The sequence below is a fragment of the Vidua chalybeata genome, chromosome 6 (genome assembly GCF_026979565.1).
Source record: "Vidua chalybeata isolate OUT-0048 chromosome 6, bVidCha1 merged haplotype, whole genome shotgun sequence".
Lineage (NCBI taxonomy): Eukaryota > Metazoa > Chordata > Aves > Passeriformes > Viduidae > Vidua > Vidua chalybeata.
Genome location: NC_071535.1, coordinates 61,722,625 through 61,740,944, shown reverse-complemented (window position 1 = coordinate 61,740,944; position 18,320 = coordinate 61,722,625). Strand labels below are relative to the sequence as shown.

At 39.7% G+C, this 18,320-nt stretch overlaps 1 protein-coding gene across 2 annotated transcripts in view; it reads right to left on the bottom strand.

The window, feature by feature from the left end:
- Positions 1–18,320, bottom strand: part of MPPED2 (metallophosphoesterase domain containing 2) — a 112,767-nt gene that overhangs the window by 67,383 nt on the left and 27,064 nt on the right. For both annotated transcript variants that reach the window (XM_053946836.1, XM_053946837.1), the window contains exon 3: positions 6,439–6,620. In XM_053946836.1, the coding sequence (XP_053802811.1) occupies positions 6,439–6,620 (182 nt within the window). The remainder of the gene's footprint in view (positions 1–6,438; positions 6,621–18,320) is intronic.

The following is an 18,320-nucleotide window of genomic DNA, read 5'->3' as shown; positions in this document are numbered from 1 at the left end:
AATATGGCAACAAACCCAAAATAAACTAGGAAGAAGATTTTTAAAACTTTATGGAATAAAGACAGAGTGAGATGCACAACCCAGAGAACTACTAAATCAGTAAAAAACCCACGAGCCCTCAGCACCAGCTCACCCTGTAAATAAAATATCTCCATCCCACCCCAGTGTCTGAAGCTTCTCACCAGGGCCACCACAGAAGACAGAGCTGTTTCCAAAATTGGATTAATAGATTTTCCAGGGAGTTGCTTCCCTCTCTCCCAGAACAGCTGTGCAAAACTCACACATACTTAGAGGATTAAAGCCACCTCAGCATTTCCTTTCGCTTGCAATGAATGCAATTTTTTTTAAGTGCTCAGAGTTTTGTTCATCAAAATGGTATTTTATGTTTAGTCAATTATTCATTCCAGCCGTAACAAGCAGAGCAATATAGAGTTCAAAATATGCTCCAGATGGTAAAAACACAAATCAGAAATAAATCAATTTATAAAAAAGGAAGAGATTTGTTTTTATTGCCATAATTTAACTTTAAAATATTCACAAGCTTCCTTCTGGTTCTAAATTACCCCAGAATACTTTAAGCTAATACCCCTCTGAATCTGGAGAAATTCAGAACTCACTGGTTTGTTTTTTTTTTTTTTTTTTCCTTACATAAAATAGTGTGATGTCAGATGCCAACATAATTCACATCAGAAATATACTTTAACGGAGCAAAAGCCCTCAAGAACAAAGGCTTCATCACACTGAAACTGTCCTCAGTGTACATCAGTAAAAGGAACACACTCACTCGAAACCCTAAATGAGCCATGCCTGGAGAGGAGATGCAGCCAGATAACTAAGCCAGACCAGAGAGACTGAGAAAGGATAAAAGTGGAATGTGACCCTGCATTTTTAAACAGTGATAAGAAAAGAGCTTGATCTTACTATTATACTATTCTGGTACAGTTCTTTTTTTTTTTTTTTTTTTTTTCCCCAAACTGAATTATGCTATCTTCACTATCAAACACATTCTGGCAGGTGTCTGGCTTAGCAGTTTTGAATATAATTTCAAATTCCCACAGCACTAATGCATAAATTTAAATGAAGATTGGAACCAAGTGTCTGTCCATAGTTCTGAGAGCAGCACCACGTTTACATTTTGCCATCTATTCCACGTAACAGCCAGCAATTCCAAGGTGATGCTGCTATTTTCAATTACTAATAGTCACACAAAAATGAAGTTTAAAATAATTGACAACACTTTGCTGAGGACCACATCCACATATGCAGAGCATAACAAGAAAACCTCTGCATTAAAATTATAAAATCATTATTTTCTTCTCACTTAAGTAACACGATCAAGGAACTACAGCACAGGGAAAAAAAAAAAGTTTTTTTTTTAGCTCTAGCAACAATGTTTACACTAGAGGCAAGCACATATTACAGGTGAAGGAATATTTGCTCCAGTACAAATCCATGTGTATTTGGCCACTAAACCATTCACTAAGTTTTTACAGTCATTAACCCAAAGAAATTAAAAGAAATAAACATTCGGAACAAAAGCAAGACTTAAAAAACATGAAACAAGTTGCCAAATCCTAGAAGAACTCAGGAAAAACCTGACTAAATTCAACTTTCAGCTCCACAGACAATACCCAGCAGCAAGATCAGCTACTGAATTTATCCAAGTCTACCACTGCAAGATTTTGCCTAGCTCATGCAGTGATATTCTTTATAACAGAAACCCTGCATGGGGGAAAAACAAACAAACCTGAAGCAAAAAATGAACACAGTGTGATATAACCACTAAACAAAAAAGTGCAAAATGGGCTGTTGGGGAGAAATTTCTACACTGAATTCAAATTATTCACACAAGCAAGGATATGCACAATCAGGCCCATAGTAACTGAGCAAAACAAACATATCAACTCATTAAAGATCTATCTGCCTGAATTTATCTTTGCTTTCCCTTCAGTTCTTATGGGTTATTCAATCACTTCCCATCAGCCAGAAAAGGAAATATTGCACTATGAAGACAGAGCTATAATTAGATATTCTTCTATTTCATTTCACATATATGACTGAATGAGAATGGATGGGAAAAATATGAACAGAGATAATAATAGCAAGTTGAAGCATTCAGTACAAAATAGATTTGGCACAGAATAACATCTCTCAGTTCTTCCTCAGCACATAATGCTGTGTTTACTGCAAAATTAGTTAATATAAGAGATTTTTAATGAAAACAATTATAAATTTAAAATAACTGTGTTTAAAGCATTTAACAGTCCCTAAGGTCAAGTGATTACAGCAGTTACAAGGCCCGAGGGACATGTTCACACCAAAACAAAGTGAATAAATTACCTCAGCCAGCGCATGTAATCACTAAGTGACCACAGAGGTTATTCAATGTATAAGCCCAGATGACTTCCATGCAAAACCAATAATGAAAACCTAACAGCCGAAGGGAAAAAAGCATTGAACTAGCAAAAGTTGCTGGAAGGGCTGAGAACTTGGGAGAATGGCAAAGGGAGTGTGGAAGGCAAGCTCCATGGCTTGGCTGTGGAGACAAGGGAGAAGGATGAGTGCTGATGAAATGGACAGGCAAGATGCTGAACATTTTTCCCAGGTGAAAGACCCAAATTGTTGTAAAAGGATGCAAGACTCAAAAAATGTAACCCGGCAGGGCTTTAAGCAGTGCTCTCAGCCCTGTATAACTGGAATATCTAACACCCAGTGAAGTACAAGCCAGGCAGGAGCTCACAATAATCATCTCTCAACTTTCCCCTTGGCTTTACTGCCAGGAAAAATGAGGGACAGTTCTTGTGTTTTAGTTATGCCATGATGTAATTCTAATGGAGGCAGCAGGAGCCTGGTTTTTACCACAGAGTGGGTAAGATAAGCTGCAGAATGAAACCCAGCTTTGATCTGGCTTCCCTCCCTCATGACATAAATGATACAGATGCCTTGTCTTCACTGCAGCTTCACAACACAGCTGCCAGTGGAGAAAACCAGAGCCAGGAAAGACAGAAAAACATTTTCTCTGTAAGGACCACCTTGCAATTGGTCTATTTGATTCTCACTGTGCACCTTTGGAATAAGGTTCCTATCAACTATGGTGAAAAAAGATGCTACTGAGGAAGCAAAAGGAGCCCTGCTTGCTCCTGGTATGTATTTTTTTTTTAACTACTGCACGTCATCACCTCACATCCTGGAAGGTATTAAATCTTCACAGCACACACAGTAAATAGTACCACAGTAAATGGTAAAACACAAATTAACACACTTTGCAGAGAGGAGTCTGAAAAGAGAGGCAAGAGGACGTGCCTGACTTTGGTGCTTTGGTTCCTGGTGAGGAATACTTGCACTCAAGCAAGTGTTCACCAACACTCCCACAGGTGAAGCAATTTGCTGGCTTGCCCTGTGCCAGGAACCTAATAACTGGTATTGGCATATCTATATATCAATATATATCTATATATCAATATATAGATACCTATATATATCTGTATATCTATATATATATATATATATATATCTATCTATCTATACATAGATAGACAGACAGATAGATGAGAAAATGCAAGTGGACTCTCTGCATGTAAAAAACTATTTTGTTTGTATTTGAAATATGAAAGGCCCTCACACAGTCAGAGCTTCCAGTTTCAGTGAAACTGCCTGCAAAATCTGCTTTTGCAGATAAACCTTATACTGTCTTCACAAGAACTATGCACACATGCTAGGAAAGGCCCCTGGCAAATTACTGAGGCTGGAGCACAGCCTATCCAAAGGGTTGCAATTCTTCTGTTGGGCATGTTAATCCAAGGACCTGTGTGCTAAAATAAAAGCATCAGGAAGCCCCTGTTAGGTGCAAGCAATGCCAACACTCCAGGATTCCCCACGGAAGGGTGAAAGCTCCCTGGCACATTATTTGGGCTGGCTTTTTGCAGCCCTGAGTGTTTTCAAAAGCCAAGCACTGGCCACAGGCTCTGGCTGTACCCAAAGAGCATTTGTGAAGTTTGTGAAATTATTCAGGGGCCAAAGAGGAGCTCAGGTGGCCAGACACTGCTCCCAGCAATGCACTCAGGGAGATCTGTGCTCTCCAAGAGGCAATTCCTCCTCTGGAGCTGCATTTACAAGCACAGAAAAAGGGTAGTTTTGAGCCTAGAAAACCTAGCATCACTTTCTAGAAATAAGAACAATACAGCTAAGTTGCAGTGATATGATGAGAGAGCCCCACTCCCACGTGCACAGCAATAGGAGAGAAGGAAAAACACTCATTCAAACAGGAAGTGTGGAAATCAGAGGAGGTCAGGTAAAAAGAAGAGTATAAAGAAAGCCCAAAGAAGGATGACAAGACAGACAATGCAGAAGTTCTTCCAGTTAAAAATCCCTTTTGTAAAACCAGATGCTCCTTACATATCTCTTGAAGGGTCAGCCAAGGAACTCCAGTGCAATAAAATGATGTGGAGATGCTACAAATGATAAAATATGTACAATATACATAAGATAAATTATGTAGAGACGCTGCCATCACCCAGCAGGCAAGAGAGAGTGCAGTAAGACCTGACAACAAAGCTGTGCCTCGAAATACTTTTTATATAACGCTGTCAATTCATTCTGATGCTTCCTGAAAATCAGCTCTGGGTATTTCTAGAGCAGGAGGTGACCTGGCAGTGCATTTCCAGCAGGAGCATCCCACACAAGCTCCCCTCCTTCCTTTTGGCTGCCTGCTGTTGCTATTTAATTGCCCTCAATTCCAGCAACGTGCTGTCAGGGCACTGCTGTCAAACACAGCAGAATATGAGAGGCATTTGTAGTGGGTTTGGTTTGCTAATTTGAGATTTTTTTTTGGTTAATGTACTAATGAGTGTGGTGGGTTTAGTGCTGGCTAATCACTGGTGCATTCACTGGGATGTACTCTCTTATTTCTTGTTGTGAGGTAGGACTAGGGGAAAGGTAAAGTAGGTTTAAAACTTTAAAAGAGGATAAAGAGAAATTGATTAATAGTAACTAAACAAAAAATTAATAAAAATTAGAACAAAACTTTTAGGACACTTCTCATTTTTCTCTAACCTATTCTTTCTTACTGATAATGTAAAGAAACAAAACCTAAAATTTTAGTTAATTTACTACTTTTAGAATAATCTTTCTTTAGTTTACTTAGGGAGAGAAGTCTTTTTTGTTAATGATATGGAGGCTTCTCTATAAGAAAAGTTTTTTTGTGTTTCTTTTATGAATAGTATATGCTTGGGGAAATTTATAATTGCAAAATTGCTTCTATTGATATAAATTTTTTTTATAAGCTTTGTTTATGGGCCGTGTTCACTAATGGGTATGGTTTTAAAGATGAGTTGCTTAAAGGTAAAGGTTTTCATTATCTAGCTTTAAAATTATCTTTATCTCTGGGAATAGAGGTCTTTTTTTTTTCCTCTCCCTAGCGACAGTATTCTACCAAAGAGATGCTGACTGCCCTTGATCAAAGTTGAAATACCACTACTCCAACTCAAAGGGGCAAGCATGTGAATATCACCCCCAAAAATTCTCCAAATATTATATATATAATATATATTATATATATACAATATATAATATATATAATATATTATATATATTAATATATTGATATATTATATATAAAATATACTGTATATAATATATATTATATAGTATATATTATATATTAAATATATATAATATATAATATATTAATATATATTATATATAATATAATATACAATATATATCACATAGTACAATTATCTAATATATTAATACTATATAATAATTATATATAGAATATATAATACATATAAAGTATTTTGTATATTAATATTATAGATATAAATACAATTACATATCTATAATATTATAGCTATAGATATGAAATATATATGTGAAGAATATATATTAAATAAATAAATATATATGAGAAATATATTTATATATGAGAAATATACATATATATATAAGAAATATATATATTTTATACATATAGATATTTTTATACACATATATATATACACATATATATACACACACACATATATATATATATTTTTTTTTTTTTTTTTTTTTAACAACAATACTCTTCCAAAAGTGTGACTGATTGTGCCACAATCAGAATTGTGGGAATCAGGGAAGGAGGACTTCCATCATCTCCCTGCACCAGGTGCCACCACCTGCTCAGCACTCCCGGCAGTTCTTGCCGTGCACTGACTGAACCTTTTCCCCAAGGCAATGCAGAAAATGCAGCAAAGTCTCTAAATCTGTCTCAATTAAGAGAATTATTATTATTATTTATGATTAACAAGCGAGGCTAGAAGCAGCACATCACACGAGGACAAGTGGAGGAAGGGTGGGGGGGAGATTTCTCCAGCGCCCTAATTCAATTAGCAGGCGGTGAGTGACGCTCGGACAGGAGAGGTTAATTGGGGTCAGCAAAACGCAGTAATTCCTTACCTAACCAGTCATTAAACTTCTTAACCTCAGAGGGCAGCCCCAGCTCGGTGAAGTCGCCCGTGTGGAGCAGGATGTCCCCGTAGGGCATCTGGATGCCATCTGTTCTGGAGTGCGTGTCCGAGACGCAGACGAAGCGCGTGTGGCCCGCTGGCTTTGGAGTGTCATATGGGATAGGGTCGACCCTAAAGCAGACACAGAGACCTCGTAACAGTCACAGGGTTAAAGCCCCCACATCCATTACTGCAGAAATCAGCACGCAGCTCCCTCCACCAAAGCAGGCACGCATCCCCCGACACACGGCACTGCCCAAAACCCAGGAGGGAACACGGTGCCGCTAAAAACTTACCTGGTAAGGAAAGGAAGATTGAAACAGGCGCAACATGCAGCCACTCTGTGGTACTAAAGTGTGTTTGAACACGGGGAAAAATGGATTTAGGAGGCTTTGAATTCAGGTGTTTTGCATCCTTGTACACGGACAGGTACAGGGGCCATGGAATTTCAGGCCTCCCAGGTGGGCCAGGAACAGGCTCTCACCTGAGCTTAGCAGCTGATTTTGTCCAAGGGCATAGGTTCTCCTATAGATCCCAGGGCAGAGTGTTTCTTTACACACAATAAGGTACATTCAGGAGTGCTTTGATGGAGGCTGGAAACTGCAGAACCAAGTCTAGTGACAGCTTCCTGAACTCAGACAAAATCCTGAGCTCGTCTTCCCAGAGTCTAGAGTCAGAACTGATGTGCTACCACACTAAGCAACCACGTATAAAACTTTTTTTCTGTAGCCAACAATGCTAAAAATTTAGTTCAACTGGTTATTGGCAAGCTATAATTGCTAATTTGATTTTATCAATTACATCATGGAAGTCTGGTCATTTGGTTTTTGGTTAATATTTTTTTTAAGCACAATAGATTAAAAAAAAATAGGTAATCAAAATGTGCATACTTAGTGGTTAGAAGCTCTAATTTGTAACAGAATAACTCAAATACAAAAGGCAACCCATTGCCTACTTTGGAATAGCAATTATTTCTCTGCAGAGTTACCATAATTTGATTTGCTCAACACTTGAATAGCACAGCATCTAGATTAGTGCCACAGAAAATCCCATCCCAAATCCACAAAACTTCAGCTCATTCCACTGATGTGCCACTTTGATCATGGTTAGAGCTTAGCTTCAGCTAGAAACTTTGAGGTATTTAGGAGTTTTGTCAGAATAACAGTCCATTTACATCTCAAATTATCAGGCTAGAGAAACCAAGCTCCAGCTACTTTAAAGCATCCAAAAATAATGCTGTTCTAAGACTTATTTGGACAAACTGGCACAAGAGGCATTCAAAAATGAAAGCAAAAATAAAATTAAACCCTTTTTATTAGTTTTGCTCTCCACACTGAGAAGAAGCACCACTAGATATCACTGTGAGTTTGTTTGTCCTCAGTCCCCAGAGCTAGGATGAGATGTATGGTCAGTAATAGAAAATAAAGCACAAACCTTAAGAAAATACTGACTTTTGAAGTATTTATTTTGCTTACTGAACTGTAAACTGAATTAGCATTTAGTTTTTACCGTGTGAAAACTTCTACCAGTGCCTTGAACTTCAGCTCCCTGCACAGGTGAGAAAGACCAGAAGCATCCTCCAGGGTGCAAATCACTTCCCTGCCCTGGGGAGTTTTAGAGTGGCCCCAGAAATCAGACTCCATATGTTTATGTCCTGGTCTCCAGTGGAAAACTGGCCCTGTGAATGCACTTACTAACAAGATTTTACTGAGATAGAATTTAATTTTGTTAGAATTTTAAAATTATATTGTATTAATATTACATTATATTGTATTATATTGTGTTATATGTTATGTTATTTTAGTGATGTTATATTTTATATGTTATATGTTATGTTATATTATGTTATATTATGTTATTTTTTATATAATATATAATTCAGTTTTATAATATATTATATGAATTATTTATTATATTTGTTAGACTATTCACAGCTAAATCATTAGTGGGGGAAGCACTAATATTTGTTAGAGTGCCTTTTCCTAGGTACCATAATTAGGTCTTTCCAATCAAGCTGTATTTACTATAAAAGTACCATACCTCGTTGACACGGGCCCCTGAATTAATTTGCAAAATTCAGGCTCTCAAAGATGATGCTGACTTTAAAAACAGATTCTACTGCCAGCTGGACTGGAGAGCAGAGAATTTGGTGGATAACTCTTCCTGGGGTTTGGTTTTGTACCAGGTACAATTCCCTGAGCCATGAAACTCATACTACTGCAGAAACCCATGAGAAAAATCCAACAATCAATGGAATTTTTTTTTGCCCTCAACAAAGGTCTAAAATTAACAAGGTTATTATTCCAGAGAAAAATTAATTTACCCATTGAATTTGCACTGGCAAGCTGGGCAGAACTGCAATCAGAGGCCACAGTGCTTTTCTACATGGTGCCTTCCTTCCAAAATATGGGGGTCCCCAAATCAACATTTCCCTACTTCCCAGCCTGTTTACTCCAGACAGCACAAAAAATGACCCCCAGCTTTCATCATCACCACAGAACTTGTTCAGAGTATCTCTGCTTGAGCTAAAGCAGCACTGCCTGCCCTGGGGGGCCCAAGTTTTGTTTGTACACAGCAGCGATGCATTTGCTGTTCTCTGCAGCTTGCAGCCAAAACAAACCCTGTTCTGCAGTAGAGCAGGACACTGAAACCTGCTTCAGGATTTTCCCATTCGTGCCGTGACTTACAGAAAATTCTACAATCAAAATTCATTAAGTCCCTGACCCTTCCTTCTCTTCTTTACAAACACTATGATGTTGCCAAGTAACCTTTCTTCCTACGTCCTCGCTTCCTTCTCTTGCTCAGTAGTGCTTGCCTGCTAAGTATTTCCAAGTGAGATACTGCAGCTGATTGTGCTCAGTCCATCAATTTATCATACTCAAGACAGTCCTTGAACAGAAACTTCATAAAAGTGCTGTTATTGCCACTCCTAAAGGCTCAAGTTTTCCTTCCACCCACAGCTGCAGCATGGCAAACAGCAATATGAGTCTCTTTTCCCCCTGCACCCTGAGAGAACTGGACTCTGAAGGCAAGGCACTGCCCTGCCACAGCTCCTGGTGACACACAGGTTCTGGGCTCTGAGCACCACCCTTCCTCCTGATCTTTCACCCTTCCTCCTGATCTTTCACCCTTCCTCCTGATCCACTCACAAACCAGCAGCTGGGGGCTGCACACTGCCATTGCTAAAACAGTCAGTTATGCATCTGACCCTTACTGCAGTTCAAGCAGATAAAATAATAAATAATCAAATAATTACTTCAACCCTGTCCACCGCCATTCTGCTGAATCAGAGAAAGATTCAGCAGCATCTTTCTAAGAAATTCAACTTATTTCTTTACCTTCGCTGCAAACACAGCGCATCCAGCTAACTCGGACACTCTCCATCACCACCAACAATTTGGTTTTTTTCAGTCTTCTTGACATGGCAGACTGAAACACTTCACAGACCCTGTGATTACTGCACCTGGAACGGCGTGCTCATGGAAAGATGCAGTAAGACATCCAGATATAAGAGATATTCAGAATAATTTAAATGTTCATATATTAGGATTAATGCAGTGATCAGGAAATAGGAAACAACGTGAGGCATGTTGCACCCTAGCAAATCAGGCACTTGGCTGTTTTATAAAAAGTTTATGTAAGAACAAAATCCCGTAAGGCAGTTGAGCAATGGCTGCTCTGTGAGCTCATGACAGTAATGCAAGATCTGCCACGTTTAATGCATTTGTGACAAGGGCTCAGGAATCAGAAGGGACAGTGTAACACCATACTCCTCTAGCAGAACCTTCATCAGATGAATCCTCACCAGCAGAGGCTCCCACCTGGAGCCCCTCGGGCACAAAGCTCAGCTCTGCAGTTCCTCCCACGGTGCCTGAAGGGACAGCATCCCCCAGGCTCTGCTTTGGCTCGCTCAGCTGCCCCTTCCCCACAGCCCCAGCTCCCACAGCCCCTCCCAGGCTGGGTCCCTGCAGCTCAGGGGCTGAGTGCTGCCCCTTGCCCTGCCAGCTGTGCACACAGCAGCCCAGGCACTGCTCCACCCTGGGCTGCTCCCTGTCCCCACCCGTCCAAATTCCACCGTGGCTTGGGGAGTGAGAGATGGAATAAGCAAGAATGAGCGACACACGCCGTATCGGGGGGGTTTGAACAGCAAGGGAGCAGGGGATGAATTCAGGAACTCTCTAAAAATGAGCACCTTGGGCCTTGCACATGTGCAGGGGTGTGGATGCTGACAGTCTGGGCAGAGAGAAAGCCAGATAAAACTTTCCCAAGCATCGCTCTGGGGAGTTCTGAGACAGCTCAGAGAAAGAATTAAAAGAATCCTTAATCTCTGCGACTGGTGTTTGAAACTTGTTGTTTATTTGTAAGATGTGCACAAGCCGGGCGTTGTTCATCAGCCTATGCTCCACTGGGGATATCTGTGACTGAATTTGTGGGTTTATTTTTTATGACAGCTAAATAAGTATTCATTATGCACCCATGTAAGCACAGGCTTCCAGTCTGTGTGCCACATAAAACCCACATGTGTCCTTGCACTTATTTGTTTACTTTTAAGATGTGTACAAGAAGAGTGTTGCTCCTAATTAGCCAATAATGTGAGGAGTGTTAATTGAGGACCAATCAGGTCAGACCTTCTCAGGGCTGTCTATAAAAAGAATGTGATGTATAATAAACTTCACATTTACCTTCCAACAACATAAAAACCTGTGTCACTTGATTCAACCATCCCTGATGCAACACTGGGGCAAAGGATTTGATTTAGGATGTCTTGCTACAGAGCAGACACGTTAACTGTGCATTTCAGCCCAAGCCTACACCAGTTACTCACAAGGATGTCTTATAAATCAGCAGTGTTGGAAAGCTCCTCTGAGACAGGCAGGGCAGTGCAGCCCTCCCACAGACACAGCTGCAGCCACACTGGGACCCTGCTGTGAAAAAAACTCGGAAAAAACTCGGAAAAAAACTCTCAGAAAAAAACCTCAGAAAAAAACCTCAGAAAAAAAAACTCAGAAAAAAAAAACTCAGAAAAAAAAAACTCAGAAAAAAAAACTCAGAAAAAAAACTCAGAAAAAAAACTCAGAAAAAAAACTCAGAAAAAAAACTCAGAAAAAAAAAACTCAGAAAAAAAAAACTCAGAAAAAAAAAAACTCAGAAAAAAAAAAACTCAGAAAAAAAAAAACTCAGAAAAAAAAAAACTCAGAAAAAAAAAAAACTCAGAAAAAAAAAAACTCAGAAAACACCCGAGCACCATCTCCCTGAAAGGAGCCAGTTTTGATTGTGGAGGATAATTCTGCATGGCCAAGTTCAAACGCTGAAAATAAGGGTCTTGGGGTGTGTGGGAAATGAATCTATAGAGAGTTTTTGAAGTTTAATAGAAAGTTTAGATAGCATGTATTTGTGTGCAAACTTTGAGGTAAGAAATGCTGATTTAGAAATACTATGGAGTAAGAAAGATGTTGTTGAGAGAGAGAACTAGAAAGAAGTTTTAAAGGGTGGTTTTGTAAATAAGACTAGATATTTTAGAGAAATAGCACTATGAAAGATGCATTGTAATAAGACTTATGAGGGGGAATTTCAGATTATTAGTTTTAAAACATTTATAGTATAGTGTGATTAAATCAGTAAGTTAAGAAGCGCTTATATTGTATTGTAATTAACAAATAGTTTTTGATTGAAATAGTGTAAATTATAATTTTTTTTTTTTTTTACATGAGATTGAAAATAAAATAAAAGTTTTTTAAATGTCTTTTAGTTCTTCTATTTCTAAGAAAAAAACTTAATCTGACAGGGGTGGGTTAGCCAGTCCTGGGAATGCCTGTGGCTGGAGAGCCAAACCCCACAGACTGGTCATTGCCCTGCTCTCTCAGATTTTCAGATATGCACACTCCAAACCCCCTCTCAGAGAGGGATTCCCAAGAAACCAATTCATCCTTGAAGATGGAGTAAAAATCTTGAACACTAAGCCAGCAAAAACTCCCAGTTGCTAACAGGGCGTAAATCACTCAGAGGAGCGCGGCACCCACGAGGGACAGAACACAAAGAGATGCTGCACACCCCTCCTGTGTCAGAACCCAAGGGGTCCCTCAGACACTCTGGGATGTTCCAGGTCCAGGGCAGAAGCCTCTGAGACCCTGGCAGGCAGCCAGAAACCCCTGTGGTTTTGAGTTTGACCCATGGAACAATTTACCAACCTTGCAGGAAGAACAAGAAATCACAGAAGTTTAGATATTATAATAGAAGTAGTCACAAAGTGAAAGGAAGGATTTTTGAGTGCTGTACAGGGGGGGTTTAAGCCTTGTACAGAGGGGTCTGAGTTTTGTACATGGGGGTCAGAGGTTCTAAAATGGAGGGATTTGGGCGTGCCCTGTCCTCCTTCTTTCTCCTTCCTATCCCCCATGTTCTTGGTGGTGTTGGCACTCACAGATTGGTTTAGAGTAGAAAGTCACTGTTCAATATAGGTGATAGGCATTGGGGAAAAACTATAAACATTTAATAGGTAATGTGTGATATAAAAGATGGCACCAGCCCCTTGGGAGGGGGAGACAGAGAAGAAGACGAAGAGGAAACGAAGACAAAAGGAGACGGAGAGAGACACAGAGGGAGAAGGAGTCAGGGAGAATGTCAGGGAGTCTGTGTGCCTTGAGATAACATGCAATAAACTGCCTTGAGACCAGACAACTGAAGACTGCTGAGTCTTTCTTTGAAGGCCTGGGTTAAAAGAGAGACTTTACCACCACCCGGGGTCACCCCAGTCTGGGGGAGACTCCGGCACTCCTGCAGCCCCACTCCCCAGCACCCCAAGCAGCACTATTCCTGCTTACAAGGCACCACTCTGCGAGCTGCCTCTGCTACAGGTGAACAAGTCAGCAGGCAGCACAGCAGAGCAGCTCATTTACTGTCCCAGGCTCTCCAGACGCATGAACAGTCCCATGCCACGCTGCCCACGTCCCCCCCAGCCTGTGCCACGTCATACTCTGGCTTTCCATCTCACTAATTACTCCACTGGGGATAGCCGTGGCTGAATTTGTGGGTTTATTTTTCATGACATCTAAATAAGTATTCATTATGCATCCATTTAAGCGCGGGCTTCGCGTCTGTGTGCCACATAAAATCCGTGTGCGTTGTTGCACTTAAGTCTGTTTTGGGAGCCACTTGGAGACATCCTAGCTAGTAACACATTTAAAACATATCCATCAAACTGGCTTTTTAAAAGCATCCTACTCATACTTCCTGTGAATAGTCATCTTTGTATTTATTTACGGTTTAGCTTCCTCTGGTATCATTTCATACTCTTCTTGCTACTTCTGTTTTCAAAATTTGCAAACAAAATACTTGTTCAAAGAGCCAATTAGCTTGGTGTGTTTATTTTAGGATTAAAATACAAATATTTTCTGGAAAAAAAAACACCTTTAGAAGCTTGTTTCTTAGTGCTGTTAGTTCCCCCTCCTCAGCTAAGGCAACAGAAGACAATTTTTTTGAAATGGGAAAACAAAAGCAACATATTTTCTATATCTTCGGGTTTTTCTTTCTTTGAATTCATACCTCTGTCTCTACACATGCTCCCTCTGGCATGGAAAATTCAGGAGAAAAGAATGGCAGTTTTTTCTGTGAAAACTGCTGTGTAAATGCATTTGTTTGTGTCCAAACCTCACAGCTTTGTTACCTTGTGATATTTGTTACTGCTCTTAGAGCCAGTCCCAAGTCCTGGAATGGGGGCAATCGTGTGAAACCTGTGGCTCAACTAATTTTTGTTAACATTTATCAGTAAGTCCCTCAGCTGAAGGAAAAAAGCATGAAATGCACCTGCATGCCCAGCAGCATCCAAGAAATGGAAGGAAAGTAACAGATGTGTAATTGTTCCTATTTAAAACAAACAAACAAACCAAACCTCACTGCTGTTAGGCCAGCTTCACACTTCTCTACTGAGTTTTTAAGGCCACGGACTAGAAGGACTATATCAAACTGTAAATGTGTCTACATTTTGAAGCAAAAGTTTAATATCCTAATTCACAAGCCTTCAAAACCTGAACACAAATGTCATTTAAGTTCCCCTCTCAGGAAAACATTTACATGCTCATAGCTGATTTTGTGATACAACACATGCTGAAGACACAAAGCCAAACGCTAATTTCCTCTCAATACACAAAATTAATGCCCAAATATAGTCTTGCTTTAGTTGGCCATTAATTGTTTAAATCATACATATTAATGCTTTTGTTAACTTGTCTTCCAGCATGCTCAAACACCAAGCCAACATCTGGTTTCTTGTCTGGCTGAAAACAAAGGGATGCAAATACCTTTCCACACTCTCCCTGGCAGATTTGATTTGTGCAAGCACACGTACCCAAAAACAGACTCCCCCAAATGTGCTGGAAAGCCCCACCTCCTCTGGAAACCTCCATGTACATGTGTCACCCACCAAAGCCTCAGAGGGTTCTGGAGAGCTGTAAAACAGAGGTCTGATATTTATTACAGAAATGGCATTAATTGTGTCTTGGTGCAATGTGGGGGGAAAAAAAAAAAAAAAAAAAAAAAGAAAATAAATTACATTTCCAAAGCCACAGGAGGATTCAATGCAGCGCTCAGCAGCTTACTGCTAACGCTTCCAACAATTATAGCTGCAGGGAAATGATGGATCTTTTTATTACAGGTTCTGGAGCTGTTTTACTTCCAGTGAGATTTATGAGATTAAACAGAAAAGACCTATATTACCCACTGTCATCATCGGGGCAAATTCAAGAAAACTCTCCTTTACAAGGAATTTATAATAATGTATCTTCTCAGCCCCATTTAAACCTTAACTAATTAAGGCTCCAAACTCTGTTAAACCCAGATTCTGGTCAGTAATAAAAGCAGAAAGAGCTAAAATCCAGATTTGCCATGGTGTTCTTTGAGGGGCAAATAGTCAGCTGGCCTTTTCTGAAGTACCCGACCCCTGCCTTTGATACTAATGGGAATTCAGAAACAGAATTGCTTGAGCATTTTTGAAAATCCTATTCATCATCCCTCTGCAGAAAAATTTTCTTTTAAGTCAACAAAATACCTTCTAAAATTTAGCTACCAGTGGCTTTCCAAAGGTTAGAAAAGTAAAACAGAACTGGGAAAAGAGTTTCAACACCAGTATCAGCATCACTCTAAGGCCCAGAGAGAAGTTTCCTTTAAATAAAATACTAAACCATTCTAATGCTGGTATGGTTTCAATTAAAATTGATTAAGAAGCACTTTCCCCCTGTTCTTTTGCTGCTGTTGTTGGGGGATTGCTATAAATAATGTCTTTTTCCCACCCTGACAGAACTTATTTGCTGGCAAAACTGCACCTACTATGAGGGTAAGCCAATAAGATCTCTACACTGAAAGAATTTTTATTTCCCTACTATAAGCTATCCAAACACCAACTCATGAAATACACTCAGAAAGTACAATCTGGCATCCCAAGTTTAGATCCAATTTTAATTTAAGGACGATGAGGTTTGAAAAATACACATTTTGATATATTTAGCAAGAGTGAGGCTAAATTAATGCGTGGTATCCCTCCCATCATTTCAATTCAACTGCAGGAATCATAAACTGTGCTGGATTTACTTCTAGGATGGGAACCACAGAGAAGGCTTTAGCCCTTGTTTCAACGGGAAAACAGTTTTTCCAAAATGCAGTGGGAAAAAATGCACCCCCCAAAAGAAGCAGAAGCAGATCTCCAGGACAGATGACATTTCACTGGTTTTGCTCTCACTTGACATGCCACCTTCCCCAGAAATCAGGACAATTCTGATCAGAGGGACCGAGGTCACAGGGTTCTGCCAAAACAGAATTGCATAACCATGTGCTGCAGCATGTGTTCCATTTCTGATGCCCATTTATATTAAGAATCATATCTGGAATATCATAAAATGTACAAAATTCATCTGCATAATACATGATATTTTCTTGGAGATGATACATTCACCACATAGACAATAACTCTTATGTAATAGGGAAACCAGGCAAGTGGACCTGAAGTTCCATAAAATTTTGAGAACTCATTCTCCTTGGAATTCGCTATTAAATCTGAAACCTATCTTCATGTTTCACAAACAAATACTCGGCGTTTAGATACCCACAGGACTAAGCCCAGGGTGTTTGCAAAGAACCACTCGAGGCTGGTGCTGATTCTTTTCCCCCCAGTACATATTTGGTCTAAGGCACAGTGGCTACTTGAAATTTCAGCTCCAGAAATACAAGTGTTCTTCTTTAAGCCACAGGTCAAGTGCACAGTGCAAAGTCAGAAACTCTGCCCTCAGCCTACCCAGTCGTTTTGCTTCCCGACCTGCAAGGAACACCCTCTCCAAGGGATGGGATGCAATTCCATTTTAAACATGACACACTATTTTAAACATGACACACTATTGCAAAGAAGGAAACTGGCAGGCACCATGTGTTACCTGAATTATTATTATTCACATTATGAATCATAATTCATATTGTTCTTAATATGAGTTTGTGCACGTGAACCAGGGTGGCTGTTGTATTGAGGATGGGTAAATAGAGCCACATATATACTCTAAGGTTGTAGGAGGTAAAATGTTGAGTTTATTAGAATCTACACGTTTTTTTAATAGACAGTTATGATAAAGGTGGACTTGACTGGCCATTAATTAATACTCTTTACACTATTGGTTAATTAGGAATAGCACTCTTCTTGTAAACACTTTACAATTAACAGTAAGTTCAAAACACTAGTTGTAGGATTGCTTTAATTCTCTCTCTGAGCTTTCTCAAAACTTCCCAGGGGAATGTCTGGGAAAGTCTATCTGACTTTCTTCTCTGAGCAGTTCTCAGCAAACACAAACCAGTACAAAAACCTGTCTCTTTTAGGATGTATATTGTCTCCTGCACCTGAGCTAACACCTTAGCCATAAAATGCTTCCCACCAAAACACAAGCATCTAACACTGTGCTCCTACTAAATAAAACCCTGCAGAACAGCCCTGCTCTCTGAAAAGGCCCTCTACCACTCAGTCTCATGACTATGAGCCATTTCAGCCCTTGTCAAAGGTTTCTTTTCATTTCTCTACCTCCTAAGGTTTAAGAAGCTTTCTACAGGGGAGATGATAATATTCAAACACCACTGAGCTCTCCCTCCCGAGTTAAGCCCTAGTGTCTAGGAACAGAGAGCAGATTATGGACTGCCTTCTACCAACACCAAAACACAGGTCTCTAGTCAGCATCCAGGTTAACAAAAAACTCAGGACCACACTGAAATGGTAAACTGGAATTAGGTAAGCTTTCCTGCTCTCTAGTCACACAGCTGGCCTAATATTCGTGTACTCCTAGAAATCCCATCGCAACAGATTTTGACACCACTTGTCTTAAGCTCAGCTTGAACTCTAGATCTAGACTAGTGAGAGATCTGAAGCAGTCCCAGGGTGTATAGAAATATATATATTATCTCATATAATTTTCTTTGTTGCAGAGGAGGAAACAAAAAAAAAAAAAAAAAACAAACAAAACAAAAACAGAAAAAAAAAAAAAAAAACCAAAAACGCCTAACTGCCAAAAAAAACAATTTCTGCTCTTAAAATATGCTCTCAACCTTTCACAGAACCCTTGCTGGAGACACAGAAAGGTAAGAGACAACTTTGGGCCTTGAAATTCTGCTGGGGAGAATTTAGCACTTCCATCTTTCTATCCTTTATCTTTGCAGTGCAATTGTCTTCACTCCAGCTAACAGCATCTCCCTGACACACATCTAACACGGAATCCAGTCCCAGACAGAACTGGATTCAACCAACAAAACTGCAATTCCTTGGTGGCTGGATTGGGATTGGAGGGTGCTGGACCACAGACACTGACAGCAGGT